Source organism: Gallus gallus, chromosome 26 (assembly GCF_016699485.2).
Source record: "Gallus gallus isolate bGalGal1 chromosome 26, bGalGal1.mat.broiler.GRCg7b, whole genome shotgun sequence".
NCBI lineage: Eukaryota > Metazoa > Chordata > Aves > Galliformes > Phasianidae > Gallus > Gallus gallus.
Window position 1 is genome coordinate 2284269 of NC_052557.1, and position 23868 is coordinate 2308136.

The following is a 23868-nucleotide window of genomic DNA, read 5'->3' on the forward strand; positions in this document are numbered from 1 at the left end:
CTGAGCATGGCAGTAAGAGCCCAGCATTGTTCACACTGCTTGTTGCAGTAGGTCCAGTCCTGAGCTCGTATCTGGACCTGATCGCATTGCTGAAGCACAGTGAGGAGGTTCAGAACGTTGCAGGATGGAGCCGTCACGGGAATCTGCAAATTAGATTAATTTATCAAAAGAGGGAAATACAGCATCAACTCACATCTCAGCTGCTCACGCCTGATTAGATGGCAGCACAGATTTGACCCAGCCTTATCTAAATCTCATGCGTCCAGCCAAGCAGAGCTCAGCTCGTGGTATCTGCTAGAACCTGACAAGGATTAGACACCACCACATGTGGCATATAACACAAGGAGCTGGTGAGCAGGAGAGGGTCCCAGCTTTACCATAGGTACCGTGCTGTGACAGCTCAGGCCATTTGGCTGTAGGTCTCTTCCTCAGATCTCCACCCTGCTGCACAGAGGGATTCCACGGATGCTCTGCATTACCCTGGAAGCCACAACAGCCCCGGATTGGTCAAAGGTAGCCTTAAACCCATCTCGTGTTGAATTACTGAGCTTCAGTGCTGACTCACAACGCAAACCTTTTGCTCTCCGTAAGCCAAAAAAACAAACCCATCCCCAGCACCCCACCCAGGGAGGTTAGCAGTGACTATTTACAGAGCACTCTGATGCTACAGTGGAGAAATATTACAGAAATGCAAACGAGTAACATACTTTGGAAGCACTTAATGCTGTGCCTTGAGTGCAAAGGTGGGAATTCACTGTGTGCTCCGGGCAGACAGGAGATTTCCTGATGAGCTGATGGTCCTGGAGCTCTCGTGCCAGTCAGGAGTGATGCTGCCAGAAAACGGACTTTGTATAATTGTGCCTAATGTACCTTTAAGGAGAGAAAGCTGCTAGAACAAACAAAAGCAGTGCCTGGCCGCGCAGGCTGTTTATACTTGGGGTAGCCAGAGCAGGAGGCTGCACTTTAGGGCTTATCTTCTCTCTCTTTCTAAACAGGAAACGCACTTTTGTTTTGAGCATTCTGGGAAAAGCAACGAGGGGAGAACCTTCAGAACATGGGGTGTCAAAAAATGAGTGTTTCAATTCCCTCTCAAGGCCTGATGGGTGGGCACCCCAACCAGCGGGGATGCTGCTCCTAACCACTACAGGACATCCATACTGAGGAGCCAGTAAGGCCAGTTGTAGGTTCAGGCAAGTCTTTAATTGCTATTTCTTAATTAGGATTCTCGAGACTTAAATCACCTCATGCTTTTGGGGTGCTTTTTTTTTTTTTTTTTTTTAATTTTTTGCAGACATTGCAAAGTTTGGGCGAATTTGGTCAGAAAACCACTGTTTGGTGCAGAGATGGGGTCACTGTGTACTCCTTGCTGGATTCCAAGGCCTTTGCAGCCAAGCAAACAGGCTCATTCCCTTGTCAGAATATTCATACTGGAACGGCTCCCACTGTTTGCCACTCAGCATCAACGTTACTGTTCCTGCAGGTGATGCAGAAAGAAAGCTGTCTGTGAAACCGTATGTACATGAGTGTTGCTAAACTGGGTTTGAAATGCAGGCATATCTGCTGTATTTACAGAGCACAGGACAAACATTTTAGCGTTCCCCCTGCTGTTCTCTGGGCTGCATTCTTAACCTCTGCCTCCTCCAGCCAAGCTCCTCCACTGTACGCAGCATCACACGCTCAGTTGCCTTTGCTGATTTGCAGAATGGAGCTGCAGTGTGGAGCTGCCCTCCGCCAGGCAAGCTATGGTTGCCCCTTTCCCTGCCAGGAGGGCACTGCGGAGTCTGGCAGGAAGGCATATCCTTACTACAGGGAGAAACAGCCAACCACAACAGCAGCAGGAATTCAAACAATCCCACAGAAGAGAAGCTGAGCATCACCTTGCTGTACAGCCTATAGGACATCACAGACACCACACAGCACATTGCTGCCCCTTCTCCTCCATCACTCCTCACCCACGTCGCTCCTACAAATGAGGCAGGGAAGAATTTCCCAGCCAGGACCTTCAGCCAGGTTAGGAAGTGTGCCTCTGAGATAGATCAAGTTCTCCTCACTGGATTATTCAGCAGCTTCCCACATCCTGTCCACTTTCTTCCCACGTTTAACCCAAGGGGGTATATTTTATTTCGCTGCAGCCTGGTCACATAGCCACAGGGAAAAGCAGCAGCTTCTGGTGTCGGTTTACAATTTTCAGCTCCCAGAATAAGATTTTAGGGTCTTCCTCACGGGTTAGCCTAGCTTGATTCAAATCTTGCTAGAGAAAGAGGATTTAGCTGCTTCCCACCCTGCATATTTGGTACCTGAAACTTAAAACTGCCCTCTCTGGCTTGTCCCTGCTCAGTTCTGCTAAGCTAGAGACAAAGGAAAGGATTTATTTCTGTTTCGGGTGCCAAGGAAACTGTCAGCTCCCATTCAGCCTCGGCCATTCCCCACACCACACTTGCTCAGCCACTTGCAAATGATGCACCCCATGAGCCATCCACTCGATTTCCCAGGACAGCTTCAGCCGCCAGCACTGCTGGGGACCGCATGGCACCGGGCAGGGAGCAATGGGATGGGGCCCTGGGGTGCACCAGGCAGAGGACCTCGGCTGAGCAGTGCTTACTAATAGAAGTCCCTCTCAAAACAGGGCAACAAGATGAAAAACCAGGTTCTTGGCTGTCAGTTCCAGCTGGGGCCCATCTCGTTAATGAAATCCTACTCACTTGCAAGGGGAAATGCAAAGTTCCAGCTCCCTGAAAAAAAAAAAATCAGGACTCCAACAATGAGAATTCCTTCCTCCAGCTGACAGCAGGAGATCCCAGTGACCACAGCCATGCTTACTGAAGAGCACTCGCAGTACTATTCTGCTAAGATTAAAACTTCCATTTTCTTGGCTATTTTATGGCACAATCAACGGACAGATTTTTTGCTCCAGGTAAACAACACACACCCTGTTTATAGGACACAGCACAAATATTTCCCAGCGTGTTTACTCCCAGATACTCGTGCTGTACGGACAGGAAGCGACTGCAGAAGAGAGCCACCCCAGCTCTGCTCCATCCCAAAGCACTGCCAGTAGGTAAAAGCAGCTTTGCTGGATGCAGAATTCTGCCATAGAGGACCTGAGATACCAGAGATAGAGAACAATGCCACACACTCCTCTGCAGAGATACAGGAAGGGACCCTGTAGGATAGATTCAATTTCATTCAATAAAAAATAAGAGATTATTAAAAGAATAAGAGATTTTTCCATTGAAATCTCAAAATGATGGAGCAGGGTGAAGATAGCTGTCATTTACTTACAATCACTCCAGCTTTCTCGGCTTTCACTTGTCTTGCTCCTTTCTCCCTGTATTTGCTTTAACAACTAATTTTCTGCATCACACTTCTCTATGAAGAGCTGAGTGCTGTCCCCAGCTCCAGGAGCCCGGAAGGTGTTCCAGCACCTGCCAAGATAGCAGCTCTTTTGCTTCTGCTGTGATACTGATGTGACAAACTCAACTTAAGTCCTAGGGACAACCAATCTGAACGTTAAAAATTGATCTGTGATGAAACCTATGAGATACTGCTGACCATTCTCCTCCAGCCCAGGAGACTTATTGAGGAGTCCCTGGCATCTGACAAATCACTCTTTTAACAAAGGAAGAATGGAAGCATTGCCTGAGGTCAAGACACAAGCACCACTGGAGACCCACCCCAGCAGTGGTCCTAGACAGACTCCCCCGCCTCTTTTCCCATATGGTAGAGTGAGCACTCAAATTTGATGTAATGAGAACTGTCAGAATGGGATCAGCTACAGAGAATGATCAGTTACCTCCCTTCATTCCCTCTAAGGAGCACAGAACCCTTCTCCTGGCGTGGAATCACCTTTGCATAAGGCAGTTTTTTACTTTGCAGAAACCCAAAAGTCAGAGCTGGAAAAGATCAGACAGCTTTGCCATCAAAATTAACACAGGGCTGCCTGCCAGCACACCTCTTGCACCGCAGGGCAGCTCAGCAGCCTCCAGCTGGTTGGCCACAGCCACTTCTCAGAATGAAGGAATGTCCTGAAACAGTTCATCCACCTACAGAGACTCAGGGCTACCGAAAGGATGGTGCTGCAGCGCTCACATCAGAAGTCTGCTCTCCAGTTAGACGGAGATCATCACCAGTTTGTTTCCACCGGGTTTATGTTTTCCATGTCAAGGTCAATTGCAGATATGTTCCAATGAGGAATGTGCTGTAAGCAGCAGCTAACTGAGTCAAAGTTTGTTATCAGGGCTTACCACACGAGGACAAAGCTTTCTCTAAACTTCTAATCCTCTTATCGCCATGCAAGCACAGCCCCCTAGTGCAGACACAGCTCTGGGATGGTGTTTCCTACTCCCTCCTTGCTCTGGGTCCAGGGTATGCCAAAGAAAAGCCTGGAGACAAAAATAAGAGCTTTCAGAAATGTTGCAAAGTGAGGAAAAGGATTTTTGTTGCTGTTGTTTTCTTTGCTTTTTGTTGTTAAGATGCTGTTATGTCAACAGCTGATCTGCCAAGGCTGCCAGTCTGGGTTTATGTCTAAAACTTCATTGTTTGTTATGGTGTCAGCTATGCCTTCAAGCATCCACAGACTTTGATTTTTATTATTATTATTAATTTTAATGAGTACTGTGTTCTACCATCAGATCAGAGAACGAGTCTCTTCCTCGTCAGGTTTGCACTAAACTGACTAAACATGCAAAAGAGATTATAGTTGAAAGAATCTTACTTGAAAAGACCTGTCTGCAAAGAGAAAGAGATAACAGTCAGTAATTTTGCATGAGAGAAACCTATTCGCACCTATGTTTGACAGAACCAAAGTAGTTTCACTGTCCTGAGAGACCTTTGAAGTATACAGGTTTTTCTTAGGGAGAAAGGTCACGGAGGAGCCAGCAGCAGATTACTGCAGAGAAAACGAAACAACAGTCATGTGGGTGCAATCTCCAAAGGAGGTGACTGTAAGAGCCACAGCCTGAGCTCAGCTCAAAGATCAGACAACCTGAGGAGGATGGCAGAGGAAGGGGTTCACACAGAAGAGCAAGTGCCACTGTGAACATTTCAGAGTGCTCCAGCATCTAGCTTCTGTGATGGGACTGCAGAGAGCCCAAGGAGCCCAAATCCCCAGCCCGTGTTCTCATGGCACTACCAGGCATCCTTAAGGAGCAATGCTGCGATACTGCACTCTCACACCCTCGTTAACTAACTTAAATCACTACCTGAAAGTATATGTAAAGTAAAACAGACTAAGGTGATTTATATCCTCCGAAATGGCACTCTCACGAGCCAAACCATTTCACCAGGTAGTAGCTTGACAGACACTATTAACTATATATTAAAAACCGCATTGAAAAAATTACCTTATCATCAGGTTTATTTTCTAACACTTTATTTTCTAACACAAACCAGCTATGTTCCAGCAATGAAAGAGAGGCAATAGTGAACAGAGACATAATAGAATAAAGAGCATTGCTTTGGGGCATCTACCTGTGGGTTCAGCTAAAGCTAAACCTGGGCAATCAACGCTAAGAGGGAGAGAGCTATCTGCTGGGCAGGGCTTTTCCCCTTCCTAAATTGTCTTTGGCTCCTCTTGACAGAGCCTCTGAAAGAGCTTGGCCTCTCTTACAGGAGATGCACTCTGTCCTCACCAATGCTCAGTGCATCCATCCAGCAAAGACCAAACTGAGGCATATTTCTGGAAAGAAAGAAAGAAATCAAAATCCAACAAGCTCCTCTTAGATTGGAGCCAGTCTAATAACATCTAGTGCTGACATAATAGCCCTCTTCTTCAAAGTGCTCTATTTATGTTAATATTCGTGTTTGAATCTAATGACCTTGGGAAAATGAAATGTAAAAAGTCACAGAAACATTAAAAAACAACATCTGCAATTTGGTCTTTTACACTTAAAAGCCACTGGTGCTGTGGGGAGACGGAGATGCAAGAGCCAGAGCAAGAACCTGCACCCAAAATGCTTTGTCTTTCCTTTTGGTACCCTTGCTAAATAAATGATCAAAATAAGAAATGAGTCTAACAGTCATTAAGTGGTATTGCACATTTAAGGGTGCAAAACCAGTTCAGTTGGATGTGAATGAGACCGAAAGAACGCAAACCATCTCTGAATGCAAGAGCTGCTTCGACTGATTTCAAATGCACCGTCATCATCAGCAGCGTGGTGTGAGCTCTGGGGGAAAAAAGTGATGGTTCAGTGTAATAAACAGGAGTGTGCTCCAACTATTCCTTCCCTTCATTCATTCCTCAGGAAGTAAAAGCTGCATGCTTTAGAAGTGCCAATGATATCCTTCTCACAAAACATTCAGCAGAAAAGCCAGGGGGGGGAAAAAAAATAAATAAATCAGGGCTGATATCATCTCAAGAACAAAAAAATGGACCGAAGTTCTCAGCCATAAAACATTCCAATCCATCAGAAATGTTTGAAAGGGAAAGTGTTTGCAATGAACAAAGCTAACAGACACCGCTGTTAAGGAAAGCCACTAATTGATGATGCTGAACAAAAGCTCCTAACAAGGCCAACTGCTCAGTTAGAAATGCTTAGGGAAAAAAGATAGCGCGACTACAGGAAATTTATTGCTGCTGGAACTGTTATCTTATCTACTTAAAACACAAATGTTATTTAACCTGAAAGAAAAGAGATTATTCAAATAAAATACCAGCCTTTCTTTAAGCTACAGCGTTTGCAAGCAAAGCCTTGAATATAAAACAGATCATCATTCTGAGGGGTAAATTAAATATGAGGGGAGAGAATGAGAAATTCACCTTTGGCTTTGTGCAAGATCATTTCCATTGGCTGCCTATGCAAAAAGCGGGCAGGCAGGAGACCAAACTGCAACCACACATTAAGGCCAAGGGGTGGATTTGACCTGGAGACTTCAATTTGGTACTCACTTAATGCAAGAGAAGCCCTCGTGGGTCTCTCTGTCACAGTGGGAGAGTACACTGTGCTGCCTGCCCACAGCTGGATAACAGCGCTTGAACTTGACCTGTATCTATGGAAAGAGTTAACCCAAAACACACAAAAACCATTTCCTGGTCTACATAAAACTCTGAGGCTAGAGATGTGTGTTAGCCCAGGATGTGGTTATTACTGAGCTAACAAGCCACACTTCCAGATCAAACTCAAGTCTAACGTATCACATGTCGCAGGCGTTCGTGCTTTTCAATCAATGCATCACAAACACAGCAGGCTGTCTCACCAGATGTCCCCCCAGAGCTCCACGTTATCCTCACCCTGCATCCCCTGGGCCTTTGTAGCACAAATAACCTCACCTCCTGTGGGGCAGCTATCTTTTTATACTTCATTTATCATATTGCACAGGGGCACAGACGCCAAACACCGGGGCAAGAATGAAGAATTGTTCTTTTTGTGGCTGGCTGTATAAATACCATACCTAAAATATGTTCTTTAACGTATAGGGAATGTGCTCAGAAATCTCTCCATCTCCACAGTTCTTCCAGGTTTCCTCTGATGCACAAGATTGGTAAGAACAAAAACGGCAGCTCTTCGCACCAACTCAGTCTTATTTATGTACTCTTTCAAGGCCACCTATAGGGCCAAAAGATGCTGGACAGCAGCACAGATAAGATCTTGAACTCCACCTTTTGACTTTGTTTCCATCCTATAATCAAGCACCACCGAAAGAAACACAAACAGTATATTCCTGAGTCAAAACTCTTTTAGATGAAAACTTCACAGCTACTATTCATTGCCAAGGGAATCTTATCCCCCTGGTTGGCCTTGCTGCAGTTACAAAACCCTACATGCCTACTGCTCAGTTGCGCACCCTTTAAACAGGACAAATAATCATTTGGTTCTGTATTAATTCCCTGCAAATACCACTTCAGAGCCAATGGGGACTTTTAACTTGTGCTGGCTGAGCAGTCAGTAAATACACTCAGTTCAAAAGATCAATACCGAGGAACAAAGTGGCTTAAGCTGCTCATAATCATACACACAAAGACCAGGGGCAGTGGGGAAGAGCAGCTCTTTAAGGAGAGCTCGCAGATCCTGGTGTTGCACCATTTCATACTAAGTAGTTATTCCTGGGGCAAAGTAAGTGCCACACCTACTAATTCCATCACCGCCAATTAATCAAAAGCTGAAGCAGTGCAGCAGTACCTGGAAGTAACACTATATCTGCTCCAGATAAAAAACATCCGTGACACAAATGCATTGTACAACTGCTGATACCAGAGCAATGAGGTTAAGTGCCCGGTATGTTTAAAAAGCAAAGGGAGGAATGCCATAAGCTGCATTATTAAAGCACTCCATTGATACAGAATCTCATTTTATCACACTACGGAAGAAAATAACCAAGTCAGGTAGAGAAACAGAAGCTGCAGCCAAGCACCAGCTTATAGCTGGCATTAAGCACGCAAGAGTTGAGCAACAGAGAGGGCAGATCACAAAGTTTCCCTAACAACCTCTGAAAACAAACACAGTAAGCATCATTTGCTGCATCATTTGCTGCAATGGAACCAGCAAACTGGTCCCCTGTGCAATTGCATCCATCACCAAATGGATGAGCCACCATAGTATCCTCCATGGCTAAGTGTGCTGTTGAATTGGGTAGATACAAGATGCATTGAAATGACACGTGCTGTAAGATCACAAGCTTAAGTGTTCTGCCATAACACACCCTTAGGAAAATGGGGTCCCTTATGATCAAGCTGCTTCTGGGATCCTAAAAGGAATTAGGAACAAATGCTTTACAGTGTTTACCCTGATGAACTGTAACTTCAGTTTTTAAAAGATAACAGAAGCAAAACACACAAAGAACTAGCAAGACACAGAACTTCTGATGACAAAAGGCATTGTCAGCTGACAGCACTGCCTATTACAAACGCCAAAGTGTTTTCCATCTCATCCTGGACAGAGGAGGAAGAGAAGCGTGCTCAGAGCATCCCCGGGTGCACTGCAGAGGTCCATGCACGCCCTCTGCTGCTGGCCTGGGCTCCCACTGGCACAGCCGGAGAGCGAAGGGGGTTGATCTGTCCCCAGGGACCACCATGAATTTAGAAGTGATCAAGTGCTTTTGAACCAGTTGCTAATTAAAAGCAAAGTTTTGCAGGAATTTAGACAAGGATCTGCTATAACCCATCTTTTAAAACTGCAAGCTTGCTATGTATGATAACCCGGATGCACGTGATGATGTATGGAGAACACAATCTGCACTGTGGGTCAATTTATCTGCACGTGAACTGACAGCCCTCTATCTAACTAAGCCAAAGTGCACATACAGGATGAATGCAGCTGTTAGCTGATACCCCCAGATAATGAACAGAACGTATATTTACTCTCACTGCTGGGACATACGTGGCAAAATAGAAAGGCTACTGATCGCTATGGGAAAGCTTGTGGAAGCAAGGATGACAAATAAAGGGCTTTGTCTCCTTGTAATTGGGTTTTTGCTAGGTTTTGAACTTGACAGCCTCAATTTTCTTTGCTGCCAAGATGACTTAATTCCTTATGTCTTCTCCTCAACTTACAGGTAGTAGCAGGGAAGGATACTTGTCAAACTGTTCTGGCCAAAACCTGACTCACTCTCCTCAGAGAAAGCACGGGGTCTGTAAAGGAACAAATCCCAAGACAATCCATGAGACATGAGGACAGAGGAACACATCTCACTAGCATTTGCAAAGCAAAAAGCAACCGCAGAACAGCAATACCCTTGGATAGCAGAAAAATTACACAAGTCGTGTTTATGGGTTATAAAAGCCCTTTTATAAAGCCATTTTTAAACAAAACCAAAAAGTTTACAAAAGAAAATAAAAGATACAGAAGAATGAGTTGCTTAATATATTCCAAAAAGGAGAAAAAATAAAAGAGGGGACACAATTCCAACATGCTGAACAATAAAGGGTTCTTTTTCCTTGTGTTTTTTTTTAATACAAAATACAAGCGAAGGATACACATACTTAAAACAGAGCTCAGGAGCAGGTATGCAGTCCTGGGAACCCTTCAATAAAAGCAAAGCAGGGTTTTGTTATTTTTTAACTTTTCTTTCTTTGCAGGTACATACAGAGACTGGAATATGTCAAATTAAGTAGCACAAAAGACCATCACACAATTCTACCAATGAATGTTGCATCTATAAATTCACGAACATGGTCAACAGTCATGTTCACTTCAACCCCTTTAAAAAAAAAGAAAAAAAAAGTGTTGTTTTTATTTTAAATAAAGCATTAATGTTACATTCAAACAGAACTCCTAGTACCATGCTGTAGAGCTCAGTATTGTCAAGGTATTGCAAAAGTTGCCAACCCTATCGGGCCCAGCGATGGGAGCCACGTCTGCGCACACCCCAACCATGGGGCAGCTGCCCCCTTTTTCTGGCCACTCTTGACATTAAAAAAAATAATATATATTAAAAGGGATAAGGAGGGTAACTGCAAAGAGCCCGATTTTTAGAAAAGCTCAACATGGGACTGCAAATACTCCGAACAAGTATTTGTTGCATACCATACAACGATGCTTCGCTGAAAGCCAAAGGCCAAAGGCCCTACCTGGAGTCTCTTCCTTCTCTACCTTCAGAGCCATTATTCAGGGTTTGCTGTGACATGATGTTCATGGTTAAACAGAAGAAGAAAGTTATGTAGCTCTTATTTACAATTTTTTTTTTGTTAACAATTGCTTCTGCAGGAAAAAAAAAAGTAAAACTCACAAATTTTCAGAACACAAAAGGGAATAAAGATGTCAGACACTCCCATGCGCGCACTCACACTCGCGCACTCACACACCAAATACTTCAGGGGCTTTTACACACATTATTCTGGCTTAAGTTGATTGAGTATTTCTCCATCCCACCCACTACCCCTCCCAAAATATATATATAAAAAACCCTTGCCCCAATATACAAAGCATATGCACAACGGTGTTTTGCAGTCACACTGAGCATGCTCAGACCGATGGACCCATTCGACTCGCTGCAGCTGGAGGGGGCAGGCAGTTAGTTGTTTCCCATAGTGGTTGATGCAGAGTCAGCACATAAGTGAGAACTTGACTAGACTTAGAAACGGTTTCGTTTTGTTTTTTAATATAAAGAGTTCAGTGAAAAGACATTCAGATGCCAGTCTGCTACTGACATGGGAAGTCTAAAATGAGGGTATGCTCAATCTGGGGACTCTGGAAAGGACACTGTCACCTCTCAGAGCTCTCCTATTCCTCAGCATGTTTAGGAAAACGTCACCTTGAGCATTTTGAACAGAACAGCTTCATTGCCCAGTTCCACGCACATCATTTGTATTTAAACCTCCCAAAACTATAGGAAAATATTCAAAGTCCAGGGAAAATTTTCTATTTGATCATATACATATAGAATATATAATTTCCACATATAGATGGGACCCCACCCACCCCCCCAACTTAACGCATCCTATATGCCAGCAACTATCTTGCGACAGTGTCCCTTTAAACAGCTATCTGCTTACATTTTTCATATCCTGCCTCCCCCAACAGATGAATTTCCACTTCTCAAATACTTAAACTCATGGATCAGTTTGTGGTTTTTAAGAACCATGTGTTCAACAATATGATCTGTTATAAAAATAAACACTTCACAAACAAATTACATAAAGCAAAGCACCAGTTTCTACAGCTCAAAAGCTTCCAGCATGTTACAGTTTACTTCCCTCCCTCCTTAACCTGGGTGCCTCAGTGTCTATTGTACCTTTGTGACCATCAGTGGAGGGGGAAAAAAAAAAAGAAAAAGAAAAAAAGAAAAAGAAATTCAAGTGCATTTTCTGCCACTGCCCTGATAGTTCATCACCTGCAGATGCAGCTGTGTGGTGGCACAGGAGCTGAGCACGCTCAGAGCCATTACCTGGCATTTGTCACGTTCCCTAGCATTTAGGTAGGGTGTACTGCTTCTCTCCCCAGGCACTCCTTTGCTTTGCTGAAGTTAACACAACAGAACTAAAAGTTTCTTGGCTGCCATATTTCTAAGTGCTCTCACCCACAAGCCATTCTGAAATCCATCTAGCTTGACATGTTTGGTGCTCTCATGCTGATCAAATACAAACTGGAACAAGTAATCTTCAGGATGAAACTCCAACCAAAATCGCAAATCTTTACTGATCAAGCCTTGTGGCCAATTAAAGACAGTATTCTTTGCATACAAATGTAAAACAGAACGTACAGAGGGACACAGAAGAGAAATTAATAACGAGCCTTTTTAAGTGTGAGACCAGGGCAGGGCACAAGGTTATCTGAACTTTGGAATAAACCTGTTTACCTCTCTGCAAGAGGCTCCACAACTACAGCTGTTTAACAGAAGACAATCTTTTCAAAGCTTTCTTCTGTGAATGAAGCTTTCTGCTCCTTGGAGGACTCTTCATGTCTCTAGAGAAAGGCTTTTTTTAATAGCTTTCCTTCAAGAAACCAGAATGCTTAAGACACAAATTAATTTAGAAGGACATTTTAAAACGTTAAGTCTGTTGCTACTGAAAAGCGTGTACTAAGAAGAAAAGTTATGTATTAACCTTCACAATTTTCTTCAATCTGTAAAAATGTAAACTGTGGTATTTCTAACAGGGTAACCAAGAGACCGTTAGGGCTTAGTGTCTGCACAAACCAGCAAAACAGTAAGGTTTTAGAAAACGTTACAAAATCCCAGTAGTAGAACAGGATTTACATAGTGTTTGGGTTGTGACACAAACTCAAACATAGCATCATGCAGCCTGTAACAGCCATTAGAGATGAATATATGAGAAAGCACAACAGTTTTACAAGAGAAAGGGCCAAAATCACCAGGCACAAAAGGATCTGCAGTCCAAAACCTGAACTGAAAACAACGGAAATGGATTTTTCACAGCCTGAACTTAAGTTAACCATGTTAGGAGAATTAAAAAAAACCAACACAAATAGATATCTTAAATGGAACTTACAAAATACACTCTTCAGAAAAATATCTGGTCTAGCAGGTAAAGAAGTAGCTGTGTGATCAGGTCAACTAAAGGTATTCTACATTTATGTGATCCTTGTACATTTTAATACCAAAAATAAATCAAGACTCTAAAGAAACTAGTATAGCTTGAAACACAGTCTTGACTGAAGGGGGAAAAAACTACATGGGCCAGACACTAAGGAAAGTATATACTACCCCCAAAATATCAACCCAAACATTATTTGAAATTTGGCCATTTATTTCCCCATATTACCCAAGAAACGCTGAGCGAGGAGTGCAGGGGATGCAAGAGGCTCTGCCCTCCCAGAGGATGGGAAAAGTTGGTGAGGAGGAAAGGGGAGCACATTCACTTCTTTCCGAAGACTGATAATTGACTCCAGCCTTAAGCTGTTCTGCAAAACTAAACCAGGTAAAAAAAAAAGATTTACAATGGAAACACCGATCATCTTTATTGTAACGGCAACAGTAGTTTCATTATAGTAAAGAATGTTAAGAGAACTTAAATTTTTATAAGCCAAGGTAAAGTAATTTACCAGCCTCAATAAAATCCATGGCTATGAATCACACAAGACAATCACTTGGCTGTTATATTAATGTTCCATTCTGTGGTATAGGCTCCACACTGTGCTCAGTATCTTCGGGCTCCCTCTGTCATTCAGCCAAGTGTCCTTCGTGGTCATATTAGTGTATCACATCTAAAAGCTCTCTGAAGTCCAAACAGGATTAAAAATCTGGTAGCATGTGCACCAGAAATCCAACTAGTTAGCTGCCTTATGTTACCTTCAAGAGGCTGGTTACAAAATATGTACTTCAGTGACAAAAAAAAAAAGAGATGCAAAGCTTATCAGCTGTAAGGTAACTGTGAGCAACATACAAAAGGACAAAGAATCTAAGAAAAAAAAGAAAAATGGCAGGTCCAGTTTTTAATATTTCTACCAAGAAACATGGCAGCAATCTCTGCATCAGGGTTTGAAAACCAAGGCTTGTGTATTTCAATTAAGTTTAAAAAAGGATATGGCTGCTTTGATAAAAACACATTAAAATGCCACTACACACACCTCAAGTATCTCGCGTTTAGAGGGACATCCTGCTTTTGTTATAAAACTATAGCCCTGCTACACTGTTTTCAAACTTCATTTCCTCTCAGCTTCATCCTTTAATGTTGTTCCCTACTCCACGCTTTTTGGGCTTAGGGAACAGAACGACAACCAACAGAGGCAGACATGTCAGTGTGGGAGCAGAACGAGTAACTCCTCCCATACTGCAGGATGGGAGGATGAAGAAATAGAAGTGGTACTGGGGTGATGTTCACTATCGATGGAAGTCTACTGTCCAACACTGTAGCTGGAGAGGCTTAGACATGATTACACAGCCTTTCTGAGGACAGATGGAGGGAGAGAAGAGAAGCACTTCAGCGTGACTCATGGGATCCGAGACTGACCAGAGCATTACAGGAATCCTTTGCTTCACATTTATAAAAGGACATCCCTCACCCCAAAAGGAAAAAAAAAAAAAATCTACTTCTATACTGTCCATCATTTTTTTTCCCTTGAAACTTTAAAGAAAATTTCCACAATGTCAGATACAAACCAGAGTTTTAAAACTTGTTTTCAATTTCTCTTCCCTATTCTGCCCATCTATAGCCAACCTTGGAAGAAGAAAAACAGAATTAATGGACGTGAGCAGCTCCTAGGTTCTGCGTCTGAAATAGTATAGAATGAACTGAGATTTGCCTAAGCAGAATAGTATTCTATCCAGGAAAGATGAAAGATCTTGCATCCTAACTGGAGGATTTTTCTAGATAAAAGATAGTGGACCCCCTATAAGTCTCTTGATTGCTTTCCATTAAAAAGTTGCATGAATCCAAGAAACACAGGTTTCCTCCCCATGTTTCCTCTTCTGCAGTTTATATATATATAATTTTTTTTTCTGAGAGAAGGTACTTCTATTGAGAAAAGTCTATTAAAGCATGGTTGTTTTTCTTTTTTTTTAAACCACGTATTCAAATACAGAATAATAGTTTTGAAGAACTCTTACCAGCACTGGGAAATCTATTCTACTCAATGATTCGTAAGTGTGGTTTCCATGTATCAGTCCCAAACCTTATTGCTTCACAACTGCAGTATCCCTTGAAAAAAATATATATTTGAATGGTCTGTTAATTTGTCTCAAATGGCTTTTGGATTTGGTGGGGGAGGGAGAACGGAATGGCCAACAGAGAACAGTGACTTCAAAATATTACTGTATGAGGGTTTCCTCTTATTAAAAAAAGGATACACTGTATTAAACAGCTGAAAGTAAAGACAGCATTCAAAGCCCATGAGTCAAGCCACAGCCAAAACCGTGTTCTACCCCTAAGTATGTTTTCTTTTTCCTTTTTTCTCTTTTTTTTTTTTTTAAACAAAGATTTCCTCAACTGCCATTTAATCTTCACCAGAGGGTGCTTCCTCTTCAGATCCCTCATCCCCTGACTTCTCTGGCGGAGGGCTGGCTGATTTTTTCTTTTCTGGAGGACTTTCAGGCTCTTCATCCTCTTCTTTGGGGGATGGGGTCTTTTCTTTTGTTGTCTTGGAAGCTGTGGGGCGACCTGCTTTCCCTTTGCCTTTCACTGGACTGGGAGTCACTGGAAAAAGAAAAAGCTTATACAAGTTATTATTAGCTACCAAAACAAGAAAGTGACATGCCTTTATACAGACAGAATTTACAAGACGCTGCAGCAGCAGGTTTCCTTTTGCTTTGACTGTACCACACATGGTGTTATATTCGTTCTATAATACTGAAGTTGAACTGAATGAGGACTGCTAGCTCCTCTACCCTGAAAACATCTTAATGACCAAGAGTCCCAAACAAAGCCACAAATTAAATTAATTGGTCATGAGATACAGAATGTCAGACTGCAACATACCAGCAGATGCTCACAATCAACACGGGTTTTGTCAATGATACATAAATACGAATTCAATCTCTTTATTAAGTAGTTATTAAAGACACATTATCATTTCACTGTGTTACTTTAAATCATGGTAAGTTACTACTTAGAAGATATAGCCTGTCAACATTATACTGTAATGCCTACTGGCCCCAAAACTTCTGTTCACTCTTCAATAGCAGAAAAATTAGTTCTAGTCTCTAAATTAAACTGCATAGTTCTACATAGGCTCACCTGTAGCCTTTAGCCTGGGCTTTGGCATCTTCTTTTCTTTCCTCTCTGGCTTGGACTTCTTGGAGGCCTTTTTATTTTTCTTTTTTGAACTGCCATAGTCACTGTCATCATCATCTTCCATAAGAAAATCTTCATCACTTCCTGAATCTTTTGAAACAATAACAAAATTAAGTTCTTGAAGACAAGGAGAAGAAGCAAAAAAAACCAAGTTAAACAGAGAAGTCAGAAAACTAAAGATGCTGTGACCATACGAGCTTCCACCTGCCTGCTGTCCTAGGGAAGCGTGGCAGAAGATTTCACAGTAGTAGGGATGAAGTACTAGTACGACAGAACAGGTGGTTTTTTCAGAACTTTGCAATATGTTCCATATCCTAAAGAATCCATTCAAGAATGGATTTCTGATGATAATCTTACTCCCTTCTGAAATTACATTTCGTACCCACTATTTAAAAAAAAAAACTTACCGTGGATCATTACTGGTTGAATTCATCTCTGCTTGTGAAACTAACTGATCTGCTTTGATCAAATCAAGGATAAAGTATTTTTCCCCATCAGCTGAAAAGTAGCACCAGCACCTCAAAACTGATAGGGGTAACAAGGAGCAGCAAGAACCATTAGGAAATTTTCAGTGCTCCTCTGGGGTTGCTTATAAAGAATTCTATATTTGCTGCAAACTTAGAACAAAAAGTTCTAAATGTCAAAAACTGACAGTCTGACAGACAGGTATTCATTGACAAGCAAGCACCAGAAAGGATAACTTATATCTTTATTGTCAAGTCAAAAAGGAAACCGTTCCTTTTTCTCTTTGGCCAGACCCAACAACCTACATCTGGTACTACTGCCCATATGACAGGGGTTTAAACTTATGACATTTGTCAGTACAGTTCCATTTACTCACTCTCTTGGAACTGTGCCTCATCATCCTCTTGTTCTTCCTCCTCGCTCCCCACATCATCCATAAGCATCTCTCGTTGTTTGGAAGCTGCTTTGGATGCTGCCTGTCTCTGTTGACGCACGTTTTTGTGGTCTTCTTTTTCGTCCTCACTGTCCTCTGCAGCACAAAGTCATTGTGTTATAATGAAGATAGAAAACAGTGGCCAGCACATCTTCAGCAGGCAGTGAGTGGGCAAGACATTAAGTCTACTTTATAGAATGTGTTTAATGAGTAAATGCGTACACAGTACAGAACTGCTGCAATGTAATACAGGGAATGAATACAAGTCAATATTCATACTTGTTGAATGTTGCAATTATGACTTCCTCAAAAAATTAGAATTATTATTGCAATTGTTTCTTTACCTGCAGGCCTTTTCCTGGATTTAGAGGCTCTCTTATTCTTATCTGGTTTGGCCTTCTTTCCTTTTTTGCTTTTTTGAGAACTCTCATAGTCACTGTCAGCTTTGCCATCATCTGCTCCTAAGTCATCATCTTCACTGCCAAAATCTTCATCTGGAAGGAAAAAGTGAGAATATTAAGCTGCTTCTATGACCGTGGAACAGATGAGAATCCCAGGGAGGAGATGAACATCCATCTCTCTACCTGTGAGGACAATTTATAGCAGCATCACATTACACAAAACATCTGCTACCCCCAACCAGGGCTGGAAGTAACAAGCAGCAGAGGCAGCATCCAGCTTAAGATAAACGTGTTAGAAAGGTGCATGCTTCTCTAAACAGAAGAATTTCTTGTGTGTGTCAGATCTTACTCCTGTAATATTTACAGATTGGTCTTTATTTTGAAGATAACATTATCAGTGCAGTATGGTTAGTTACCTGCTGAGTGAGAATCATCTTTCTTAGTCTTCACATCTTTTTCCTCTGAATCCTCACTGAAAAGGAGGGAAAGATTGCTTAACTCCTATTTCTATATATAGTCTTTTGCTATATGGAAAATAACAATTTTCAGAGAGCAGATTGATTTCTAGGCCAAGAATACCCACTTTTCCTGAACATTAGCACATTATACTTTAACATTACTCAGAAGCATATGTAGTTATGGTTGGAAAGAAAGTTCAAACTCTGTATCACATAGCATCAAGGAAACCGAACAGGAAATAAGGATAAGATAACCCATGCATTTTTCTCCAGAGACTACTAATAATCCAGATGTCTTCCATTTTACAGTTAGGATTTTGAAGTTATATATGCTGATACATGGTTGAATCTATTAGAAGTAATATACTTTTATTCTGACTGTATGTATAGTGTCATCCCTTGTCTTTATCTCCTTGTTTTCTTTGGAAACCTTTACTTTGTCTAACCAGTTAACTAGCAGATACTTGGTCTGCAAGCTCCCAGTCTGATCTCTGGCAGGCTTTCACCATCCCTTACTGTGGTTTCAGTCCTTATTAGAGACTGTCCCACCAAGTAGGTACTACTGCTTCTGTCCTTATCCAAATCCCTATCATTTGTCATTTTTACTGTCCAGGTTTGACAGTTGGAGCTAAAACACAACATTTATCAAGAACATCCATAGTTTAGATAACATATTACACTGCAGTCCTTCAGGCCCATTTGATTTCAGTCTTATGGACAACTGTGGATTTCAAAATCAATACATGCATTTGTTTCACATTCAGACTCTGTGCAATGCTTGTAATACAAATAGAAGTGTTCTTACATACTTAAATATCACCTTAGTTAATAGGACATTGTGGTCAACTATTCAGTTGCTCTGGGAGCTCCCTAGCCCAGTTTCTTTATATAACATCTTATCTACTAAGATCTTTATTTCAGATGTTATCTGGAAGTTTGACCTCTAGAATTTCTTTAAGCATTGCATGAGCAGAACAAGCACACTGGTCTAAGCAAACTGTGGCAACCTGCCAAGCAACAGATGAACTACATTGGGCCACAATTAATATAGGTAGATACCTGAAGTACTTGAATAACATCACTTCTCCATTAAATTTTTACCCATCATGTTTGTCAAAACAGTGCAACACAAGTCAACAGCAGCATCAGGAAATGATTGCTTGGCTTTTCTTTCCTGAAACCATTTCATGATATGAAAACATGAAGTTCACATCTTTGGGAAAATTAAAAGCCATGGTGAAAACTGCCTCACCCTCTCAGCTTATAGTAGTAAGTAAAAATGTTCCCTCATGCCTATATTCAGCTTTCACCTTACAGCACAGGAACATTAAGGGAAAGAGAGATGGAGAGAAACATCTTAAGCATACCTTGTGGTAAGTTATCTATATTCCACCAAACAATGCAAGACAGTTAAGAGATAACCAGCTGGCAGAATCTCCGTCCCTGAAAGCAGTCAATTGATTTAATAGGTCTCTTTTTATCATGTTTCTTACAGCAACCATTTGCTGATCACAGCTATTGTAAATGCAAGATACCCTCCCTCTACAGGAAGGACTTGCACTGTTAGCAGGGAATCACTTAGAACGCAGACATTTCACATTGCCACAGCAATTCAGTTATCAAAACAAGTTACTTAGTTTCTGAATTAGACAAAATAGGAGTGAAAAAACTAAAAAGCTGCAAAACTAACAAATGGCCCCTACTACTACAGTCACTGTACCTGTCCTATTTAATCTTCAGCCACATAAATGCTCTGAGCATTCATGAAGAATGAAAGGCACCTAGCCACTAACTTACCTGGAGATAATTGCACCAGCTGCCAATCTTTGTAACTCATATTACGTTCCTTGCCATTCCAATTGTATAGCTCTGGAAGGCTATTTTAATGCCAAAATGCTAGTGACAAGTACTTTACACATTATTTCCCTGCCAACTTCAATAAAAAAAGAACTACCTCAATATCCAAGCTGGTTACGAAAGCTTTGTGATCAAGAGCTCTGTATCTTATATTGCACGCTTTGAATTCCACTTACAATCATTCCTCTTAGAAGATACAGCTCACAGCTCCCCACATACAGGACAAGGTTTGGAGACATGTTCTTAACAGATGAAGTGCTTCTTTTACCTGTCTTCCTGAGAATTCTTCCCAGATCGCCTCTTATTTTTAGCCTCTCGCGGAGACGAGCGGATTTTCTTGGATGGGGGACCTGAATCTCTCCCATAATCTTCATCTAGATGGGACAGTACAAAATGGTTTTGAATCAAACTCCTGCTTCCCAGGAAACTGACTTTTAACTCCCCAACAAAATGACTTCCTCAGCCATCTGAAACTGACCATTTCAAACACACAAAAAGTAGATCTTCAAGAAAAAAAGATAAAACCACAAAGCTACAAAGAAAGCTTTACAGAAGTCCTGCCTTCAACTACTGATTTACCTTTTCTTCTGCCAACAGCACAATAACAGCACTGCACACAACTAAATCTGAAACAGAAGTGCTAGGAAACACACAAAATGCTTCCCAAGAGAAAGGGGTATCTTAACTTTACAGCTCGTTAGGAACACAAATCATTAAGGAAACCTATTGGAGGTTAACATCCATTCACATCTTTGTATGCTTTTAACAGCAACAACTTTATTTACTTTCCATCATAGGACACAGAGCATTGCACAATACCTTACACAATACAGCCAGGCAGATTTGTTTCCAATAATTATCAGTGTAACCACCCTTAGGAAACAGTAGCAGTGCATCTATTTTCTAAGAACACAAAACCTATTCCATATGGCTTCCAGAAATATCTCATTAATTCTGACAGAATATGCAAGGATTTTTTTGTTTTTAGGTGCAATTCACAACTATGCCCAGCATGATGGAATTAACTGAAGCCCACTAAAATAAATTGAAAACACATTTAACTATAGAAAAAAAAAGCAGTACCAGGTTTTTTTTTTTTTTTGCCACAGAACATAATACAGACCAAGGAAGATGGTTGCTGCCAACAGCCTGAAGGCACTACAACAATACAAGCGTTAAATAACAAGATTCCTATCACTATTGTTTGTTTAATACAAAACATATGAGAACCATTATATTTTCAAATGCTCATTAACAGTTCAGAGACTGCAGAGTAGAAACTCCCCAGAATTTAGGTTAAAGATGTGACTAGAAGCAACATAATTAATGTGCAAAGCCATAAATGAACCACTGTAGCCTAAGGATATTATATTGTATAGAACAAAGTCATTTACCAGCATCATCTGATTCCTGAAACTGGGAGTAATCGACCACCTTCCTGTTCCTGTTAGAAAAGGGGAGGGGGAAAAATAAGTAAGTCAGCAGTTCACAATCTCAGAGGTACAAAAGCTTTATTTAAGTAAGAAGAAAGTGCCACACTCTTATCTCCAGTGCAGGGTTTGTAGACCAAAAAAACCTCCCGAGAGGACCTACACAAATAAGTCACCTATAGCTTTGCAGTCACAACAGAAAACATGATATATTTGAGCATTTTCTAAGGTTGAATTATAGTCTCAGAATTCAAAGGTGCTTTTTGATAAGCAGCGCTCCCTTACAGCTCATGGCTGCTGTGACAAGAAGCCACCAAACCCCGTGTCATGCAGTTCTTTCATTATTAAATCTACACACACATCATTACAGCTGTAGTTGTAAAAGCACTGTTTAAAGGCGGAGACCACATCCAAAGATTAAAGATGCATTTGAAGAATGCATTGATCTGAGGTTTCTGAAGGCAGAGCTCCCACTAACACTGTTTCAAAGCTGTGATGTTTAAGGGTAGGATTCCAGATGAAGAACAAAAAACAAACGCAAGTAAAGGAATGCTGACAGCATATTAAATATATTTTGGATACTAAAAGTGCCTCTTAGCAAGTGAGGCTTGCTGAAATAAACCAAAGTTTTCAACAGGTGCCAGTGCACAGGTGAGGCAGCAATAAACACCACTTGAAACGCAACACTGCACATAAAGCCTCTCTGCTTTTTATTCCAGTGCTACAATTGTGGGTTTCCTGCAGTCAATGAAATCTTCTGAGCAAAGTTACTGGAATGCTTTTCAGAATGACTCGAAAAGGAAAGGGTTTATGTCTCCTTGTGCATTGCAAAAAGGCCTGTCACATGGAAAATGAACTAAAAAAAAATCACTCCATTATTTGCATTTTTACTCTTGAAGTAAAATCTTCACATTATACCTCTAGTAACGGTTTAAACCATTCATTTCTGTCAATTAACTCTCACAATTGATTAAATAATGATTTGGGGAAAGAGCACTAAAATCTTCTCAAAGCTCTTAATAGCACAAATTAGCTGTTTCCTAGCTGCTCTTTTTTCAGATTTCTGCTCCTCACAGCTCTATATAATCATGCTCATACCTTCTCCTTGAGATGCTCCTGTTCCCATGTGTTCTCTTTATACAACACCTGCAGTTCACCACTGGCTTTTGGCTGCCTTGTCAATCAGTTACTCTGATGCTCTAATTAATATGTATGACAGCCCTAACAACGGTTAAAGCTGTTCCCAAATGGAACATTAGCTAAGGCTGTGCATGCATTTTACCCCACCTGCATTTCTGAGCAGCACCTGAGCATGGACCAATTCTGTCCTTACCCCACCAGCACCTTCTCTGCTCTCTAACCAACTGCAAGTCATGCAGTAACAAGGAGTCCTTAACACAGCAAACACAACAGTCCAGGACAGACAAAGTCAGGCAACTACATAAGCAGAGGTCACCAATGCCTCACTTGCCAACAAAATCTATTTCTCTAACTTACTTCTGACTAATGGTGTAAGATGAAGCCCTATGCCTCCATCACGGACTTGAGGACCAACACAAACCCCTCCAGCACCCAATGCAGTGTGCCCTTCACCCTTCCCTTCTCCTGAGCTGCAAGCAGGACTGCTGGATTTCACATTCACTTTCCAGAACTGAACTGCATTTTGGTTAACAGCACACACGGTTGATAAGACTGCCCAGTTGAATGATATCCCAAGAGTCAGTGTTGCATTCTGGTTGTCTATGTGAAACCCATTCTAAGTACTCCTCCTGTACAAGTACCTCTATTTGTGACCTACAGCAGAGCAGCAGCCTTCCAACAGAGGAAGCAGCATAATTACTTTATTTCAGGCCTACACAAAGCCTCTTAATGCTCCAACAACAATAAAAAAAACCAACACAGCTAACAAAAGAGAGCAAGACCAGTCATCAGATTTCTAGAGGCTGAATCCCATCCAAGCTTTGGGGTAAACGTGAGTACAAAGTACAACAGCAATGCACTACAGAGCACAGCCCGCTCCCTGGCAGCCCTAACACAGCACAATACTCATTCAGGAGTACTAGAGCAGCAAGGTGTGCACCACCCAACTGAACCTCCTGTTCCAACAGGCAGTCATATCATAGGATTACAGAATGGCTTGGGTTGAAAAAGACCACAGTGATCATCTAGTCCTCCTGGAGACTCCTGCCCACATGTGGGAAACCAAGTTTATTCTGGTAAGCATATGAAGAACTACGAAGTTGCTAAGTGAGATGTTTGATTTGGTTTAAGTTTGAGGTATTATGCCTTTCTCAATAAACATAAACAGGGAAAAGAAGGTAGAATTGCTGCATATTCAATTCTAGCAGCGGATTCAAACATCACTTAACTAACAAGCAAGATGGAAATTGTAATATTGCCACCTTGCAGTAAGTTGGTCATACACAGCTTTATCTTGCTTGTTTCAGTTACAGGCCCACACTGAATCGCACATTTGAAGTTGTATCAAACAGAAAACAACCACTACAAAAAGATATTGCCAATGTCCTTTCTCTACGTACTGTACGTTATTTGTTTTTAGTCAGAAAGTAAATTGTGCTGTTTTCTCATTACCTGTGCTACAGGAGTAGGGACATTCATAATCATTAAAAAAATCACTACGGTAGCAGCAAACAAGAACAGAACAGTATCTGTACTGCTATTACCTGAACTTGAAAGCCTT

General features: G+C 41.5%; 2 protein-coding genes across 12 annotated transcripts in view; both read right to left on the reverse strand.

Moving 5' to 3' along the window:
* SLC45A3 (solute carrier family 45 member 3) overlaps positions 1-14538 on the reverse strand; it is a 39029-nt gene extending 24491 nt beyond the window's left edge. Inside the window, exons 1-4 of one of the 11 annotated variants that reach the window (XM_046904253.1) lie at positions 3283-14538; positions 708-830; positions 378-480; positions 1-143 (exon numbers count right to left, since the gene is read on the reverse strand). The gene's annotated coding sequence lies outside the window, so the exon portion shown is untranslated. The other 10 variants (XM_025143880.3, XM_046904252.1, XM_046904254.1 and 7 more) reach the window with 10 other exon arrangements.
* NUCKS1 (nuclear casein kinase and cyclin dependent kinase substrate 1) overlaps positions 13327-23868 on the reverse strand; it is a 15307-nt gene continuing 4765 nt past the window's right edge. The window contains exons 2-8 of the mRNA NM_213581.3: positions 21132-21181; positions 20006-20111; positions 17839-17894; positions 17366-17515; positions 16965-17117; positions 16067-16213; positions 13327-15526 (exon numbers count right to left, since the gene is read on the reverse strand). Of these exons, the coding sequence (NP_998746.1) occupies positions 15327-15526; positions 16067-16213; positions 16965-17117; positions 17366-17515; positions 17839-17894; positions 20006-20111; positions 21132-21181 (862 nt within the window). The 3' untranslated portion in view covers positions 13327-15326. The remainder of the gene's footprint in view (positions 15527-16066; positions 16214-16964; positions 17118-17365; positions 17516-17838; positions 17895-20005; positions 20112-21131; positions 21182-23868) is intronic.